At 43.7% G+C, this 16,784-nt stretch overlaps 1 protein-coding gene across 1 annotated transcript in view; it reads left to right on the top strand.

Moving 5' to 3' along the window:
* Positions 1-16,784, top strand: part of LOC123157582 (protein TRACHEARY ELEMENT DIFFERENTIATION-RELATED 7A) — a 25,168-nt gene extending 8,384 nt beyond the window's left edge. Inside the window, exons 2-5 of the mRNA XM_044575858.1 lie at positions 13,389-13,885; positions 14,943-15,111; positions 15,279-15,378; positions 16,459-16,784. Of these exons, the coding sequence (XP_044431793.1) occupies positions 13,389-13,885; positions 14,943-15,111; positions 15,279-15,378; positions 16,459-16,547 (855 nt within the window). The 3' untranslated portion in view covers positions 16,548-16,784. The remainder of the gene's footprint in view (positions 1-13,388; positions 13,886-14,942; positions 15,112-15,278; positions 15,379-16,458) is intronic.

The following is a 16,784-nucleotide window of genomic DNA, read 5'->3' as shown; positions in this document are numbered from 1 at the left end:
GTGTTCTTGCCTAAATCCGAAAATCCCCACCAAAAATAGCCCCCAAATTTTTTGTGATTTGTTGGTTTGATGATGTTTTGTTGATTTTGATCCATGGATTTGCTTGGTTTCAAGTGGATCTAGCATCTCCCCAAGTATCCCCATCTTTCATCCACGAAATCCCGCGAATTTTGACCCCGAAATATCCATTTTCCGCCCAAAATCGCGCCCCCGAACTCGCATTTCGCGTTGACACCGACCCACCGGACGATCGGCGTTTTACGGACGTCCGGAGCCCCAGGAACGACCGGACGTCCGACCTTTCCCGGACGACCAGAACCCCTAACCCGAACCGAATTTACGGATTTCCGACCTTCCCGGACGTCCGACGCCCCGGACATCCGACCTTTCTGGACGTCCGTAACCTGTAGTTTCAGACTTCCGCTGATTTTTGTTTTGTCCATAACTAATACATCCGAACTCCGATTTTGACGTTCTTTAGCTCGTTTTGAAGCTATTGACATCCCCCATCCCACAAAAATACCACCAACATCATTTGACTCCATCAAATTTTGTGAATTTTGGCATCTTTGCCTAGGCCCTCCACCATATCATCCGCATAGCCACCACCGACTTCCGCAACCTAGCCCTTAGCATTAGTGGTTGCTTGAATAGTGATTTGAGTCTCCTAAGGTGTTTCGGCTACTTAGGGACAATCACTTCTTCATCAACCACCACCACCATTTCCGCATAGGCTTACCCACCATACACTTCCACCCCAACTTAACCCAATTTTGTTTGAGTTTTGGCTTGTGTCTCCTAAGGTGTTTCGGCTACTTAGGGATGGCAACTTCAACTCGAACACGTGTATATCCATCATTCCACTTCCGGATTGCCAAGTGCAAACCACCACCGCTTTCCGCTACCACCATTTGACATTTGTCATTTGAGATTTTGAGTTCGCGGTTTTTCCGTTTCCTAAGGTGTTTCGGCTACTTAGGGACGAGTCTCCATCTTCTTGGTATCTACATCAAGAACACCGCCACTCATCATCACAAAGGACGGTAACCTCGACGACACCATTGTATATTCCCCTTGCCATTGCATTGTTAACCCCTAGCCCATTTTGCGTTACTTGCCTATCGAGACTAGCCATTTGAGTATTGCCGGCAACGTTACTTGTGCACATTAGTGATCATACTTCCCATAGCATACATACCATATCATCTTGGTATCATATCATCCATTGTGTCTCAAGTTTGTTCCCGCATATACACAATTGCTATCTTGGTTTGTGCATTGTGCAAAGTGGCCATACAAAAAAAAGAAAAAGAAAATAAAGCTTTTAAGCAAAAGAAAGAGAGCAAAGAGCTTGTAAGCAAGTGCTATAGCATCATATCACATTGCACATAAGATTGTCATATCCGATCATCTTGGATCATCTTGAGAGAAACACCGGGAACCATACATACATAGCATACTTGGGATAGAAAGTTTATCCATTTTGCATCTTATAGGTTGTGCACAAGTGTCGTATCCACCTATTGAGCAATCATGCTAGCGTCTCTCTTGAGTTGTGCAACACGAGCGTTTTCCGTGGATTCCACATGTTTTGCTCATTCCTTGGTTGCATGACCCCATTTATCTATCCGTGTGTGTGTTTCCGTGTACCATTCTTTGCTATTGGTCCATTTGTTTCACTTGCGAATTTGTAAATCTCTTTCAACATTATTGACTCTTGCTAACATTTTGCATTAAATTTTTATGCCACTATCCTCACCGAGCTCCTCCATAAGCTTTACTTGTGTAGGTGTGAGAACCGACAAGAATTGGTACCAATAGTGCTATTTCATTGTCCGCATTTGAGTGAACTTGATTCATTGTCAACATCGGTCAAGGTACATTGGTATAAGTTCTTCTCTTTCTCCCACTCATATTTGCTCGAGTCTTGTGATGGATAGGCAAGGCATTTCCTCTCCGGTCTACGACAACAACGACGGCGTGAACGACTACATCTCCAAAGTGTCTATCGTCGATCTCCAACAACAAATGAAAGGCGCACAATCAAGATTGCAAGAGCGCATCGAGAACATCTCCATCCACATTTTCCACTCCGAAGCAAGGAAAAGGGACTACATCGACAAGAAGCTTTCCGCACATAAAGAGGAGCAAGATGCAAGGATGGAGGAGATTAGAGCCTTGATCAAGTCTTCTTCTCCTTCGTCATCCTCAAGGCGATGACATTCAAGACACAAGTCTTCGGAGCGCGAAAAAGATGCAAGTGCAAATCGTCCTCGTCCACATGTATATGGCGACCACCGTCACGTTCGTGATCCACATCGTCATGAACGGCAAGTCACCTCCAAGCATCATGTGCATGACGACGATGAACGACATCTACTACGAGCTCAAGCACGACAACGACATCATCATCATGAAGATGCTCCACAAGCGCAAGTGCACAAGTCCCAACAAGCCCTACTTCATGCCAAGTCCAAGCTTCATAAGCACAAGAGAAGACCGCGAGACGACCACCACCAAGACGGCGCTATGGCTACAACAACAACTTCGGCATCTTCGCCAAGTGCTATCAAGGCATCTTCGCCTTTGGACATACGGCATCTTCGCCTACTTCCCACGTGTACGCCTGCATCGACTTCATCAAGTCCAAGGCGACCAACTACAAGCGAGGGCGACACTTCCATCTTCGGAAGCCCCTCAAGGAAGATGGCCGAGCCTGGGAAATTCCCTTCGGTCATGGAGACGAGCTATGAGGTGCCACATCATATGGGCCTCCAACAATAAGACGAGGACAAGACGGTCGAGCAAGGGCCATCCCCTTCGACCACGGCGACGAGCGCGAACCTCTTCAACACCATGAAGACGGCGCCCACATTGGACTCCTCCTCCGAGTCAAGCTACGTGACCGCGCATGGAGACATTTGCACCTACATCTCTCCGACACCCACATATGTCGAGATGCCCCAAGTGCCATGTGAGGAGAGCCACCACCACATGAGTGACATGAGTGACTCCACCATATGCGACTTTGAGAGCATTCCCTATGAGAGGATGAGTGTGACCACCACTAGCCCCACACATGAGAGCATTCCACACATCCTATGTGAGGTTGAGCGCCATTTGAGTGACTCCACCAACCATATGAGTGAGAGCATCTTTGAGGGAGTGAGTGAGCCACAACACTTAGTGAGTGAGGTAGTTGACACGGCATGTGAGGCCACTATGATTTCTAACGACTTAACCTCTACTCCTAGTGTGTTTTCTTTTTTGGTGCTAGGTCCCCTACATGACGACATGCCTACCCTCGATGAGTCCATCCCTCCAATGGAGACGACGATGGCCATGGTGGACGATGATGCACCCCCCACATGGTTCCATCAACATGAAGATGACAACGAGACGATCTTCAACACCTCACCTACAACACATGAGCGACACTCCAAAGGTAACATAGGTGACGGTGCTTCTCTCCTCCCACTAGTGGACGCTCTTGACATCGATTGCTCCAATGATGTTGACCCACCTATTACCATGCTTCATGCTAGTGAAACTTCTTCATGCCTTGACTTACCTATTTATGATGAATATTATGATGAGCATGTTGAGTTGCCTAGTTGTGATGCTATGCTCCATAGGATATCATGTGAAATTTTTTTTGGTCACATCATGTTTGACAATCCATTGAACTTGTCATATGCTATGAGTGAGATCTCCCATATTGCATCATTACAATCTCAACATAGTAACTATGCATGCCCCATTAAAATCAATCCCATTTGCACTAATGGCATAGATGACGAGATGATGGTCATTGGCTTTTGTTTTTCATGTGATGATATTGCCATGCTTCCTTTACATGATTTGCATAATTCATCTACTAGGTCATGCCATGATCACATTGTTCCAAATATGCATTGTTTTGGATGTTGTCAATATTCTTCACGTGATGTTTCTACTCTTGCTCATGAGGAGACCCCCATAGTTTCCTCATACATATTAGGAGATCTTGATGCATTTCATACTTTGCATGATTCCCATGATAGTGTACACCATATGCATTCCATGAATAACAATGTTCTAGATATTTCTCATGATGCATTACATCCTTTGAGTCTCCATTATGCCATACATAACAACAAACCTATCATGATGGATGACATGTTTCTATATCACACATCTCATTTATTTGAGCATTGGATATTTTCTGTTAACCGACACATGCATGTGCGCATCATGATGGATGATGTGTACATATACCATGCACACACAATTTTCCTTTGTCTTTGTTTTGTGTAGGTACTCACATATACTCGTCAACCTCTCAATCCCAAGAGTTGACGAAACGAGCTCTTGAGAGCAACGATAACTTGGGATCCCGTGGACTATCCTTACCACCGTTCCCTTCGCGCAAGGACTACGCGCATCTCACTACACCACAACACTTAATTGGGGGCAATTAACTGCCGGTAGAAATAGCAGAACAAGGTCAAATAAACTAACGGGACATTTTGTACCGCCGATACAACTACCTAAGGGCATTTTAACTGCCGGTAGAACTAAAGAAACAAGGGCAAACAGACTGCCGGTAATAATGAGGGCGGAACATCTGCCGGGAGAACTACCAAACGGCATTCTATCTGCCGGGGGGCCATCTTTGATGCGGGACCCATTACTATTTTTTTCAGTGGGATGGAGCGAGATCAAATTAAAGTTGGGCCTAAGCGCGCGCTAACGAGAGCCCAAAATCGCGCGAGACTTTTGGCCTGAAAATATGGACGCCCCTGTTGGGTAACGCAGTAATTTCAAAAATTTCCTACGCACACGCAAGATCATGGTGATGATATAGCAATGAGAGGGGAGAGTGTCTGTCCACGTACCCTCGTAGACCGTAAGCGGAAGCGTTAGCACAACGCGGTTGATGTAGTCGTACGTCTTCACGATCCGACCGATCCAAGCACCGAACGTACGGCACCTCCGAGTTCAGCACACGTGCAGCTCGATGACGATCCCCGGGCTCCGATCCAGCAAAGCTTCGGGGATGAGTTCCGTCAGCATGACGGCGTGGTGACGATGATGATGCTCTACCGGCGCAGGGCTTCGCCTAAACTCCGCGATGATATGACCGAGGTGGAATATGGTGGAGGGGGGCACCGCACACGGCTAAGAAATGATCCGTACATCAACTTGTGTGTCTAGGGTGCCCCCCCGCCCCCGTATATAAAGGAGCCAGGGGGAAGGAGGCGGCCGGCCAAGGAGGGCGCGCCAAGGGGGGAGTCCTACTCCCACCGGGAGTAGGACTCCCTTCTTTCCTAGTTGGAATAGGAGAAGGGGGGGAAGAGGAGGAAGAGGGGAAGGAAAGGGGGGGGGCGCCGCCCCCCTTCCCTTGTCCTATTCGGACTAGGAGGGGGAGGGGCGCGCGGCCCTCTCCTGGCTCCTTCTCTCTTCTCCCTCGTGGCCCATGTAGGCCCATTAACCCCCCGGGGGGTTCCGGTAACCTCCCGGTACTCCGGTAAAATGCCGATTTCACCCGGAACCATTCCGATGTCCAAACATAGGCTTCCAATATATCAATCTTTATGTCTCGACCATTCCGAGACTCCTCGTCATGTCCGTGATCACATCCGGGACTCCGAACAAACTTCGGTACATCAAAACTTGTAAACTCATAATAAAACTGTCATCGAAACGTTAAGCGTGCGGACCCTACGGGTTCGAGAACTATGTAGACATGACCTAAAACCATTCTCGGTCAATAACCAATAGCGGGACCTGGATGCCCATATTGGTTCCTACATATTCTACGAAGATCTTTATCGGTCAAACCGCATAACAACATACGTTGTTCCCTTTGTCATCGGTATGTTACTTGCCCGAGATTTGATCGTCGGTATCCAATACCTAGTTCAATCTCGTTACCGGCAAGTCTCTTTACTCGTTCTGTAATACGTCATCTCATAACTAACTTATTAGTTATAATGCTTGCAAGGCTTAAGTGATGAGTATTACCGAGAGGGCCCAGAGATACCTCTCCGACAATCGGAGTGACAAAACCTAATCTCGAAATACGCCAACTCAACATGTACCTTCGGAGACACCTGTAGTACTCCTTTATAATCACCCAGTTACGTTGTGACGTTTGGTAGTACCCAAAGTGTTCCTCCGGTAAACGGGAGTTGCATATTCTCATAGTTACAGGAACATGTATAAGTCATGAAGAAAGCAATAGCAACATACTAAACGATCAAGTGCTAAGGCTAACGGAATGGGTCATGTCAATCACATCATTCTCCTAATGATGTGATCCCGTTAATCAAATGACAACTCTTTGTCCATGGTTAGGAAACATAACCATCTTTGATTAACGAGCTAGTCAAGTAGAGGCATACTAGTGACACTATGTTTGTCTATGTATTCACACATGTATTATGTTTCCGGTTAATACAATTCTAGCATGAATAATAAACATTTATCATGAAATAAGGAAATAAATAATAACTTTATTATTGCCTCTAGGGCATAATTCCTTCAGTCTCCCACTTGCACTAGAGTCAATAATCTAGTTCACATCGCTATGTGATTTAACACCAATATTCACATCTGCATGTGATTAATACCCATAGTTCACATCATCATGTGATCAACACCCAAAGGGTTTACTAGAGTCAATAATCTAGTTCACATCGCTATGTGATTAACACCCAAAAGAGTACTAAGGTATGATCATGTTTTGCTCGTGAGAGAAGCTTAGTCAACGGGTCTGTCATATTCAGAGCCGTATGTATTTTGCAAATATTCTATGTCCACAATGCTCTGCACGGAGCTACTCTAGCTAATTGCTCCCACTTTCAATATGTATCCAGATTGAGACTTAGAGTCATCTGGATTGGTGTAAAAGCTTGCATCGTTGAAACTTTTACGACGGGTTCTTTTATCACCTCCATAATCGAGAAACATCTCCTTAGTCCTCACTAAGGATATTCTTGACCCATGTCCAGTGATCTACTTATTAGATCAAAATTGTATTCCTTTGCCAAACACAGAGCAAGGTATACAATAGGTCTGGTTCACAGCATAGTATACTTTATAGAACCTATGACTGAGGCATAGGGAATGACTTTTCATTCTCTTTCTATTTTCTGCAATGGTCGGGTCTTGAGTCTTACTCAACTTCACACCTTGTAACACAGGCAAGAACTCCTTCTTTGGCTGTTCCATTTTGAACTATTTCAAAAATTTATCAAGGTATGTACTCATTGAAAAATCTTATCAAGCGTCTTGATCTATCTATATAGATCTTGATGCTCAATGTGTAAGCAGCTTCACCGAGGTCTTGCTTTGAAAAACTCTTATTCAAGTATCCTTTCATGCTATCCAGAATTTCCATATCATTTCCAATTAACAATATGTCATCCACATATAATATTAGAATGCTACAGAGCTCCCATTCACTTTCTTGTAAATACAGGCTTCTTCAAAAGTCTGTATAAAACCATATGCTTTGATCAACTCATCAAAGCATATATTCCAACTCCGAGATGCTTGCACCAGTCCATAGATGGATCGCTGGAGCTTGCACAATTTGTTAGCACCTTTAGGATTGACAAAACCTTCTGGTTGCATCATATACAACTCTTCTTTAAGAAAACCTTTAAGGAATGCAGTTTTGTTTATCCATTTGCCAGATTTCATAAAATGCAGCAATTGCTAACATGATTCAGACAGACTTAAGCATAGATACGAGTGAAAAACTCTCATCCTAGTCAACACCTTGAACTTGTCGAAAACCTTTTGCGACAATTCTAGCTTTGTAGATAGTAACACTATCAGCGTCCGTCTTCCTCTTGAAGATCCATTTAATCTCAATGTCTCGCTGATCATTGGGCAAGTAAATCAAAGTCCATACTTTGTTTTCATACATGGATCTTATCTCAGATCTCATGGCCTCAAGCCATTTTGCGGAATCTGGGCTCACCATCGCTTCTTCATAGTTCGTAGGTTCGTCATGGTCAAGTAACATAACTTCCAGAACAGGATTACCGTACCACTCTGGTGCGGATCTTACTCTGTAAGACCTACGAGATTCTGTAGTAACTTAATCTGAAGTTTCATGATCATCATCATTAACTTCCTCACTAATTGGTGTAGTAGTCACAGGAACTGATTTCTGTGATGAACTACTTTCCAATTTGGGAGAAGGTACAATTATCTTATCAAGTTCTACTTTCCTCCCACTCACTTCTTTCGAGAGAAACTCCTTCTCTAGAAAGGATCCATCTTAGCAACGAATCTTGCTTTCGGATCTGTGATAGAAGGTGTACCCAATAGTTACCTTTGGGTATTCTATGAAGATGCACTTCTCTGATTTGGGTTCGAGCTTATCAGGTGAAAACTTTTTCACATAAGCATCGCAGCCCCAAACTTTAAGAAACGACAACTTTGGTTTCTCGCCAAACCACAGTTCATAAGGCGTCGTCTCAACGGATTTTGATGGTGCCCTATTTAAAGTGAATGCAGCTGTCTCTAATGCATAACCCCAAAACGATAGCGGTAAACCGATAAGATACATCATAGATCGCACCATATCCAATAAAGTGCGGTTACGACGTTCAGACACACCATAACGTTGTGGTGTTCCAGGTGGCGTGAGCTGTGAAACTATTCCACATTGTTTTAATTGAAGACCAAACTCGTAACTCAAATATTCGTCTCCGCGATCAGATCGCAAAAACTTTATTTTCTTGTTACGATGATTTTTCCACTTCACTCTGAAATTCTTTGAACCTTTCAACTATTTCAGACTTATGTTTCATCAAGTAGATATACCCATATCTGCTCAAATCATCTTGTGAAGGTCAGAAAATAACGATACTTGCCACGAGCATCAACACTCATTGGATCGCATACATCGGTATGTATTATTTCCAATAAGTCAGTAGCTTGTTCCATTGTTCCGGAGAACGGAGTTTTAGTCATCTTGCCCAAAAGGCACGGTTCGCAAGCATCAAATGATTCATAACCAAGTGATTCCAAAAATCCATCTTTATGGAGTTTCTTCATGCGCTTTACACCGATATGACCCAAACGGCAGTGCCACAAACAAGTTGCACTATCATTATTAACTTTTCATCTTTTGGCATCAATATTATGAATATGTGTATCACTACGATCGAGATCCAACAAACTATGTTCATTGGGTGTATGACCATCGAAGGTCTTATTCATGTAAACAGAACAACAATTATTCTCCGACTTTAAATGAATAACCGTATTGCAATAAACATGATCAAATCATATTCATGCTCAACGCAAACGCCAAATAACATTTATTTAGGTTTAACACTAATCCCGAAAGTATAGGGAGTGTGCGATGATGATCATATCAATCTTGGAACTACTTCCAACACTCATCGTCACTTCCCCTTCAACTAGTCTCTGTTTATTCTGTAACTCCTGTTTCGAGTTACTAATCTTAGCAACCGAACAAGTATCAAATACTCAGGGGCTACTATAAACACTAGTAAGGCACACATCAATAACCTGTATATCAAATATACCCTTGTTCACTTTGCCATCCTTCTTATCCACCAAATATTCAGGGCATTTCCGCTTCCAGTGACCATTTCCTTTGCAGTGTAAGCACTCAGTTTCAGGCTTTGGTTCAGCTTTGGGCTTCTTCGTGGGAGTGACAACTTTCTTGTCATTCTACTTGAAGTTCCCCTTTCTTTCCCTTTGCCCTTTTCTTGAAACTAGTGATCTTGTCAACCATCAACACTTGATGCTCTTTCTTGATTTCTACCTTCGTCGATTTCAACATCACGAAGAGATCGGGAATCATTTTCGTCATCCCTTGCATACTATAGTTCATCACAAAGTTCTACTAACTTGGTGATGGTGACTAGAGAATTCTGTCAATCACTATCTTATCTGGAAGATTAACTCCCGCTTGATTCAAGCGATTGAAGTACCCAGACAATCTGAGCACATGCTCACTAGTTGAGCGATTCTCCTCCATCTTTTAGCAATAGAACTTGTTGGAGACTTCATATCTCTCAACTCGGGTATTTGCTTGAAATATTAACTTCAATTCCTGGAACATCTCATATGGTCCATGACGTTCAAAACATCTTTGAAGTCCCGATTCTAAGCCGTTAAGCATGGTGCACTAAACTATCAAGTAGTCATCATTTGGGCTAGCCAAACGTTCATAACGTCTGCATCTGCTCCTGCAATAGGTTTGTCACCTAGCGGTGCATCAAGGACATAATTCTTCTGTGCAGCAATGAGGATAAACCTCAAATCACGGACCAAGTCCGCATCATTGCTACTAACATTTTTCAACTTAGTTTTTCTCTAGGAACACATATAAAAACATAGGGAAGCAAAAACATAGGGAAGCAACAACGCGAGCTATTGATCTACAACATAATTTGCAAAATACTACCAGGACTAAGTTCATGATAAATTAAAGTTCAATTAATCATATTACTTAAGAACTCCCACTTAGACAGACATCTCTCTAGTCATCTAAGTGATCACGTGATCCAAATCAACTAAACCATGTCCGATCGTCACGTGAGATGGAGTAGTTTCAATGGTGAACATCATTATGTTGATCATATCTACTATATGATTCACGCTCGACCTTTCGGTCTCCGTGTTCCGAGGCCATATCTGTATATGCTAGGCTCGTCAAGTATGACCTGAGTATTCCGCGTGTGCAACTGTTTTGCACCCGTTGTATTTGAACGTAGAGCCTATCACACCCGATCATCACGTGGTGTCTCAGCACGAAGAACTTTCGCAACGGTGCATACTCAGGGAGAACACTTCTTGATAATTAGTGAGAGATCATCTTAAAATGCTACCGTCAATCAAAGCAAGATAAGATGCATAAAGGATAAACATCACATGCAATCAATATAAGTGATATGATATGGCCATCATCATCTTGTGCTTGTGATCTCCATCTTCGAAGCACCGTCGTGATCACCATCGTTACCGGCGCGACACCTTGATCTTCATCGTAGCATCGTTGTCGTTACGCCATCTATTGCTTCTACGACTATCGCTACCGCTTAGAATAAAGTAAAGCAATTACAGGGCGTTTGCATTTCATACAATAAAGCGACAACCATATGGCTCCTGCCAGTTGCCGATAACTTCGGTTACAAAACATGATCATCTCATACAATAAAATATAGCATCACGTCTTGACCATATCACATCACAACATGCCCTGCAAAAACAAGTTAGACGTCCTCTACTTTGTTGTTGCAAATTTTACGTGGCTGCTACGGGCTTTAGCAAGAACCGTTCTTACCTACGCAAAAAAAAACCACAACGATAGTTCGTCAAGTTGGTGCTGTTTTAACCTTCGCAAGGACCGGGCGTAGCCACACTCGATTCAGCTAAAGTGAGAGAGACAGACACCCGCCAGCCACCTTTAAGCACGAGTGCTCGCAACGGTGAAACCAGTCTCGCGTAAGCGTACGCGTAATGTCGGTCCGGGCCGCTTCATCTCACAATACCGCTGAACCAAAGTATGACATGCTGGTAAGCAGTATGACTTGTATCGCCCACAACTCACTTGTGTTCTACTCGTGCATATAACATCAACGCATAAAACCTAGGCTCGGATGCCACTGTTGGGTAACGCAGTAATTTCAAAAAATTTCCTACGCACACGCAAGATCATGGTGATGATATAGCAACGAGAGGGGAGAGTGTTCGTCCACGTACCCTCGTAGACCGTAAGTGGAAGCGTTAGCACAACGCGGTTGATGTAGTCGTACGTCTTCACGATCCGACCGATCCAAGCACCGAACGTACGGCACCTCCGAGTTCAGCACACGTTCGGCTCGATGACGATCCCCGGGCTCCGATCCAGCAAAGCTTCGGGGATGAGTTCCGTCAGCACGACGGCGTGGTGACGATGATGATGCTCTACCAGCGCAGGGCTTCGCCTAAACTCCGCGACGATATGACCGAGGTGGAATATGGTGGAGAGGGGCACCGCACACGGCTAAGGAACGATCCGTAGATCAACTTGTGTGTCTAGGGTGCCCCCCCGCCCCCGTATATAAAGGAGCCAGGGGGAAGGAGGCGGCCGGCCAAGGAGGGCGCGCCAAGGGGGGAGTCCTACTCCCACCGGGAGTAGGACTCCCTTCTTTCCTAGTTGGAATAGGAGAAGGGGGGAAGAGGAGGAAGAGGGGAAGGAAAGGGGGGGCGCCGCCCCCCTTCCCTTGTCCTATTCGGACTAGGAGGGGGAGGGGCGCGCGGCCCTCTCCTGGCTCCTTCTCTCTTCTCCCTCGTGGCCCATGTAGGCCCATTAACCCCCCGGGGGTTCCGGTAACCTCCCGGTACTCCGGTAAAATGCCGATTTCACCCGGAACCATTCCGATGTCCAAACATAGGCTTCCAATATATCAATCTTTATGTCTCGACCATTCCGAGACTCCTCGTCATGTCCGTGATCACATCCGGGACTCCGAACAAACTTCGGTACATCAAAACTTGTAAACTCATAATAAAACTGTCATCGAAACGTTAAGCGTGCGGACCCTACGGGTTCGAGAACTATGTAGGCATGACCTAAAACCATTCTCGGTCAATAACCAATAGCGGGACCTGGATGCCCATATTGGTTCGTACATATTCTACGAAGATCTTTATCAGTCAAACCGCATAACAACATACGTTGTTCCCTTTGTCATCGGTATGTTACTTGCCCGAGATTTGATCGTCGGTATCCAATACCTAGTTCAATCTCGTTACCGGCAAGTCTCTTTACTCGTTCTGTAATACGTCATCTCATAACTAACTTATTAGTTATAATGCTTGCAAGGCTTAAGTGATGAGTATTACCGAGAGGGCCCAGAGATACCTCTCCGACAATCGGAGTGACAAAACCTAATCTCGAAATACGCCAACTCAACATGTACCTTCGGAGACACATGTAGTACTCCTTTATAATCACCCAGTTACGTTGTGACGTTTGGTAGTACCCAAAGTGTTCTTCCGGTAAACGGGAGTTGCATATTTCTCATAGTTACAGGAACATGTACAAGTCATGAAGAAAGCAATAGCAACATACTAAACGATCAAGTGCTAAGCTAACGGAATGGGTCAAGTCAATCACATCATTCTCCTAATGATGTGATCCCGTTAATCAAATGACAACTCTTTTGTCCATGGTTAGGAAACATAACCATCTTTGATAAACGAGCTAGTCAAGTAGAGGCATACTAGTGACACTATGTTTGTCTATGTATTCACACATGTATTATGTTTCCGGTTAATACAATTCTAGCATGAATAATAAACATTTATCATAAAATAAGGAAATAAATAATAACTTTATTATTGCCTTTAGGGCATAATTCCTTCAGCCCCGTGCCCCCACCCACGGACTTCAATCCACTTTATCCCCAAATCGATCCAGACCACATCCGCCGCCAACCCTAGCCACACCCCCACCACCGCCGACCGCGCCCTCCACCACACCACCGCCGCCCCCGCCGCCCCTGTCGGCCCCAACCACTGCCCGCCACTGCTGCAGACTCCGCCCTCCACACCCCACCGCTGCAGACTGCCGCCGCCGCCGACCCCACATCACAGCGCCGCCGAGGACACGGACGACGCCACCGGCGCCGGCCAGCCACGTCGCGGAACCACTCCACCGGCGACCACCCTCCTCCACCACGAGCTTGGTCCACACCGAGCGAGCCTTCTCCCCAGTATCGAGCGGGGCAGCTTCCTCTACGTCGTCTCCCCCAGCAGCGGGGCGTCCTCCCTCCAGCGAGCGGCTCTGTCTCCTCAACATCCTTTCCCTAGGCAGCTGCGTCCTATACTTCCTTTCACCAGAGTCCTCTAATCCTCTTCATAGGTGAGATTTCAACTCCTGTCTCTTTTTAACATCTGAATGTGCAGCTACACATGTATGTAATCTCGAACAGTAGCATCCCTCAAAAAAAAATCTCGAACAGTAGCACTTAACTATTCTAGCAGTTAGAACAAATCATCCTTTTTAATTAATTTGATCTGACAATGACAACAAAACCACGATCCAAACACCTTCAAAGGTTATTTGCATTGTTTGAAAACAGAACTTGAAAATAAACATAGATGAAAACTAAGTACTATTAGTAGCCCTTCAGATCGAAGGACAGGGAAGTCTGGTGATTAACAAGTGCATACCTTAACTAGATTCGTTGACACCGAACTAAGTTGTTTAGTTGAGCTTTGTAGTTCAGTTGTGAGATGAAAGAAAGCTAATTATTTTACGTCATCAGCCCACTTGTTTAGTCTACTGCGCTATGTTCTCCAGAGATGATGCTTTTTAATATTTGCAATCATGCTTCACACTCTCACCACAAAAGCAAATCAATTAGAAAAGAATGCTGTCGGTTGTGGTTACTAATATAGTTTCTTATTCTTTCACGCCAGCTGGGTCGTTGAGGTAGAGTGGTGGACGACATAAACATATTTTGTATCTTTGTTTTTATGTTTCCAAGAATTTTCATGCCCTCAGCTCTCTACAGTACTGAAGTTTACTAAATGAGCATGTGCAAAAATTCTGGAGATGTTGTACAAAAACTGGAGTCTGTACAAAATGGAATGAGACTCTGTCCAATAATTTGCATGCCCTCAACTCTGTAAAGTACAGTAATGCAGTTTACAAAATGAGCATGTACAAAATGAGCATGAGCATGTGCAAGAAATCTTCTATGTCATTCCTAGAGACTCTGTACAAATGTTTAACTCAATGCATTGTTTTTGAACTGAGCATGTTTGCCTATTTGCACCTGAAAGATATTTGACTTGGAGCTAGAACTCAGTGTTAACTCTATTATGTACAGTACATTATTTCAGTCTGCACCCTTGATTTGGTCCTTCGATTTGTATGTTATGTTGTGTAATTGGTACTCCTCTCTTTCTCGCAGCATGCCTCCTATTCGTCCTCTGCACCAAGCAGTGCTGTGTAGACTACGTCTGGATAGCACCTCATCTCCATCCCCGCCCCCAAGCAGTGTCGCCTCACCTCTACTTCCCCGCCTGAGCAGTGACACCTACGGTATCGGCTTCACCGCCTCCTGTACTTCTCAACCAACGGTGAGATTTCTTTGCTATTTTTATCATTCAGCCATTAGTAATCTTGTAATGGGCACTAATATAGTGTTACAATTTTCTTACGCTCAGCTGTTTCGGATGTAGAAATTATGTTATATAGTGTTGAAATTGTGTGATTATTCTCAGGTGTTTGTTTGTGTTTCTTGAAGTCTGATTTACTCAGCAAGGAAGGGATGTGCTACTGTATAATGTTTATCGGGAGCATGGTAGCCCAGTGGCAAAAGCTTCTGTGTATGCAGTTGGAAGCAGATAAGTGTCAGGCTCTTCCTATAGGATGTCTATTGGTTCAGTTCTAGTCATAAACAGAAGTGATATAGTTGCTTTTACTTTGCTCAGTTACTTTGATGTCAACATTTGAGTACTAATCGATCCATTTCTTTCAATAACCATATTATGTAGAATGATACGTTTTCTTCCATATCATGTATAATTGATGCATTTCTTTCCATAACTATATCATGTATAATGATTGATTTCTGTTTGTAGCAATGCTACCACAAGCAAGCTTATAAGATGCATTGGTTTGTGTTCTTTGTAGCCACTAGCCAGCTACGACCAAAGGCCACATATTCTGTTTTAAATCGTTTATCAAGTTTTGAGTTGCTAACCACATATGCCACGTGGTTACATGCTCTGTCTTTAGGTACCACTTCCTCTTTGTTTTTGCAGTTATGCTTTATCTGATTGGTTCAAAATAATCTGTATTGGCAATAACTCCATGGTTTTTAATACGGTTTTAATATAGTATTTCTTTCTATTAGTTTTCCATATCTCAAAAATAGGGTAACATAATTTGTTATTTTTTCGATAAAAGGGGCCACATGGCCCCCATTTTCGATAAAAAGGGCCACATGCCGCTCTTCAGAATTTGTGGGAGATTCTTTTTTGATATTTCAAGGAAATCTCAATGGTTACACTAGCTATTGTCTACTAGTGCTAGATATGACATTTGGCCTGCTTTCCAAAATTAGTTGAGATATGGTCATATTTATCTACTTCAGTTCAGATAAAGATGTATTTCATGGGTTCTCTCATCACCTCATATCCAGGTTCCAGGTCCTATTTCATTACCTTTACCACATGGCCAGCTTACGGATACAAATCGTAGCCTCTAGTATGTAAACAATACTTGATCTGATTGAAGAAGTCCTCTCAATTAATATGATTATTCTAATTATATAATAATGATTGCTTGCTGTGATGAAGTGTTACACATTTAGAAGATTTTTATTTATGCTGATGAGTTAAACTGCAGCATGTCAAAATCTTTGATGTGTCAATTTAAAATCTGAAATAAGAGCCCCATTTTGAGTTTCCTATCCGTTGCAGGTTTCCCAAGGGTACACAAGTTGATGAGTTCTGGAAGATCTGCAAGCTGCTGGAGGTTTGGAAGACCTACAGTTAATTTGGTCAAGTGATATATGCCTCGGTTGCTGAACCCAGAGACATTGGCAAGTTTTACTATGCTTATTTGGTGGTTGTTTTGGTACATAAGCCATTTTATTTTCATTTTGGTTGTGTGACACATCTAAAAACATATGTACAGAACCTTTTGTGGCACAACCTCCTTGTATATGGTCGTTTCATACATGTATCTAGAAACATATGTATTTGGTCTGGCATGTGTTATTGAATGAAGTTTAAGGTTGGTTGAA

The sequence above is a fragment of the Triticum aestivum genome, chromosome 7B (assembly GCF_018294505.1).
Source record: "Triticum aestivum cultivar Chinese Spring chromosome 7B, IWGSC CS RefSeq v2.1, whole genome shotgun sequence".
NCBI lineage: Eukaryota > Viridiplantae > Streptophyta > Magnoliopsida > Poales > Poaceae > Triticum > Triticum aestivum.
Note: the sequence above shows the minus strand (reverse complement) of the source record. Positions and strands in the feature narration are given on the sequence as shown.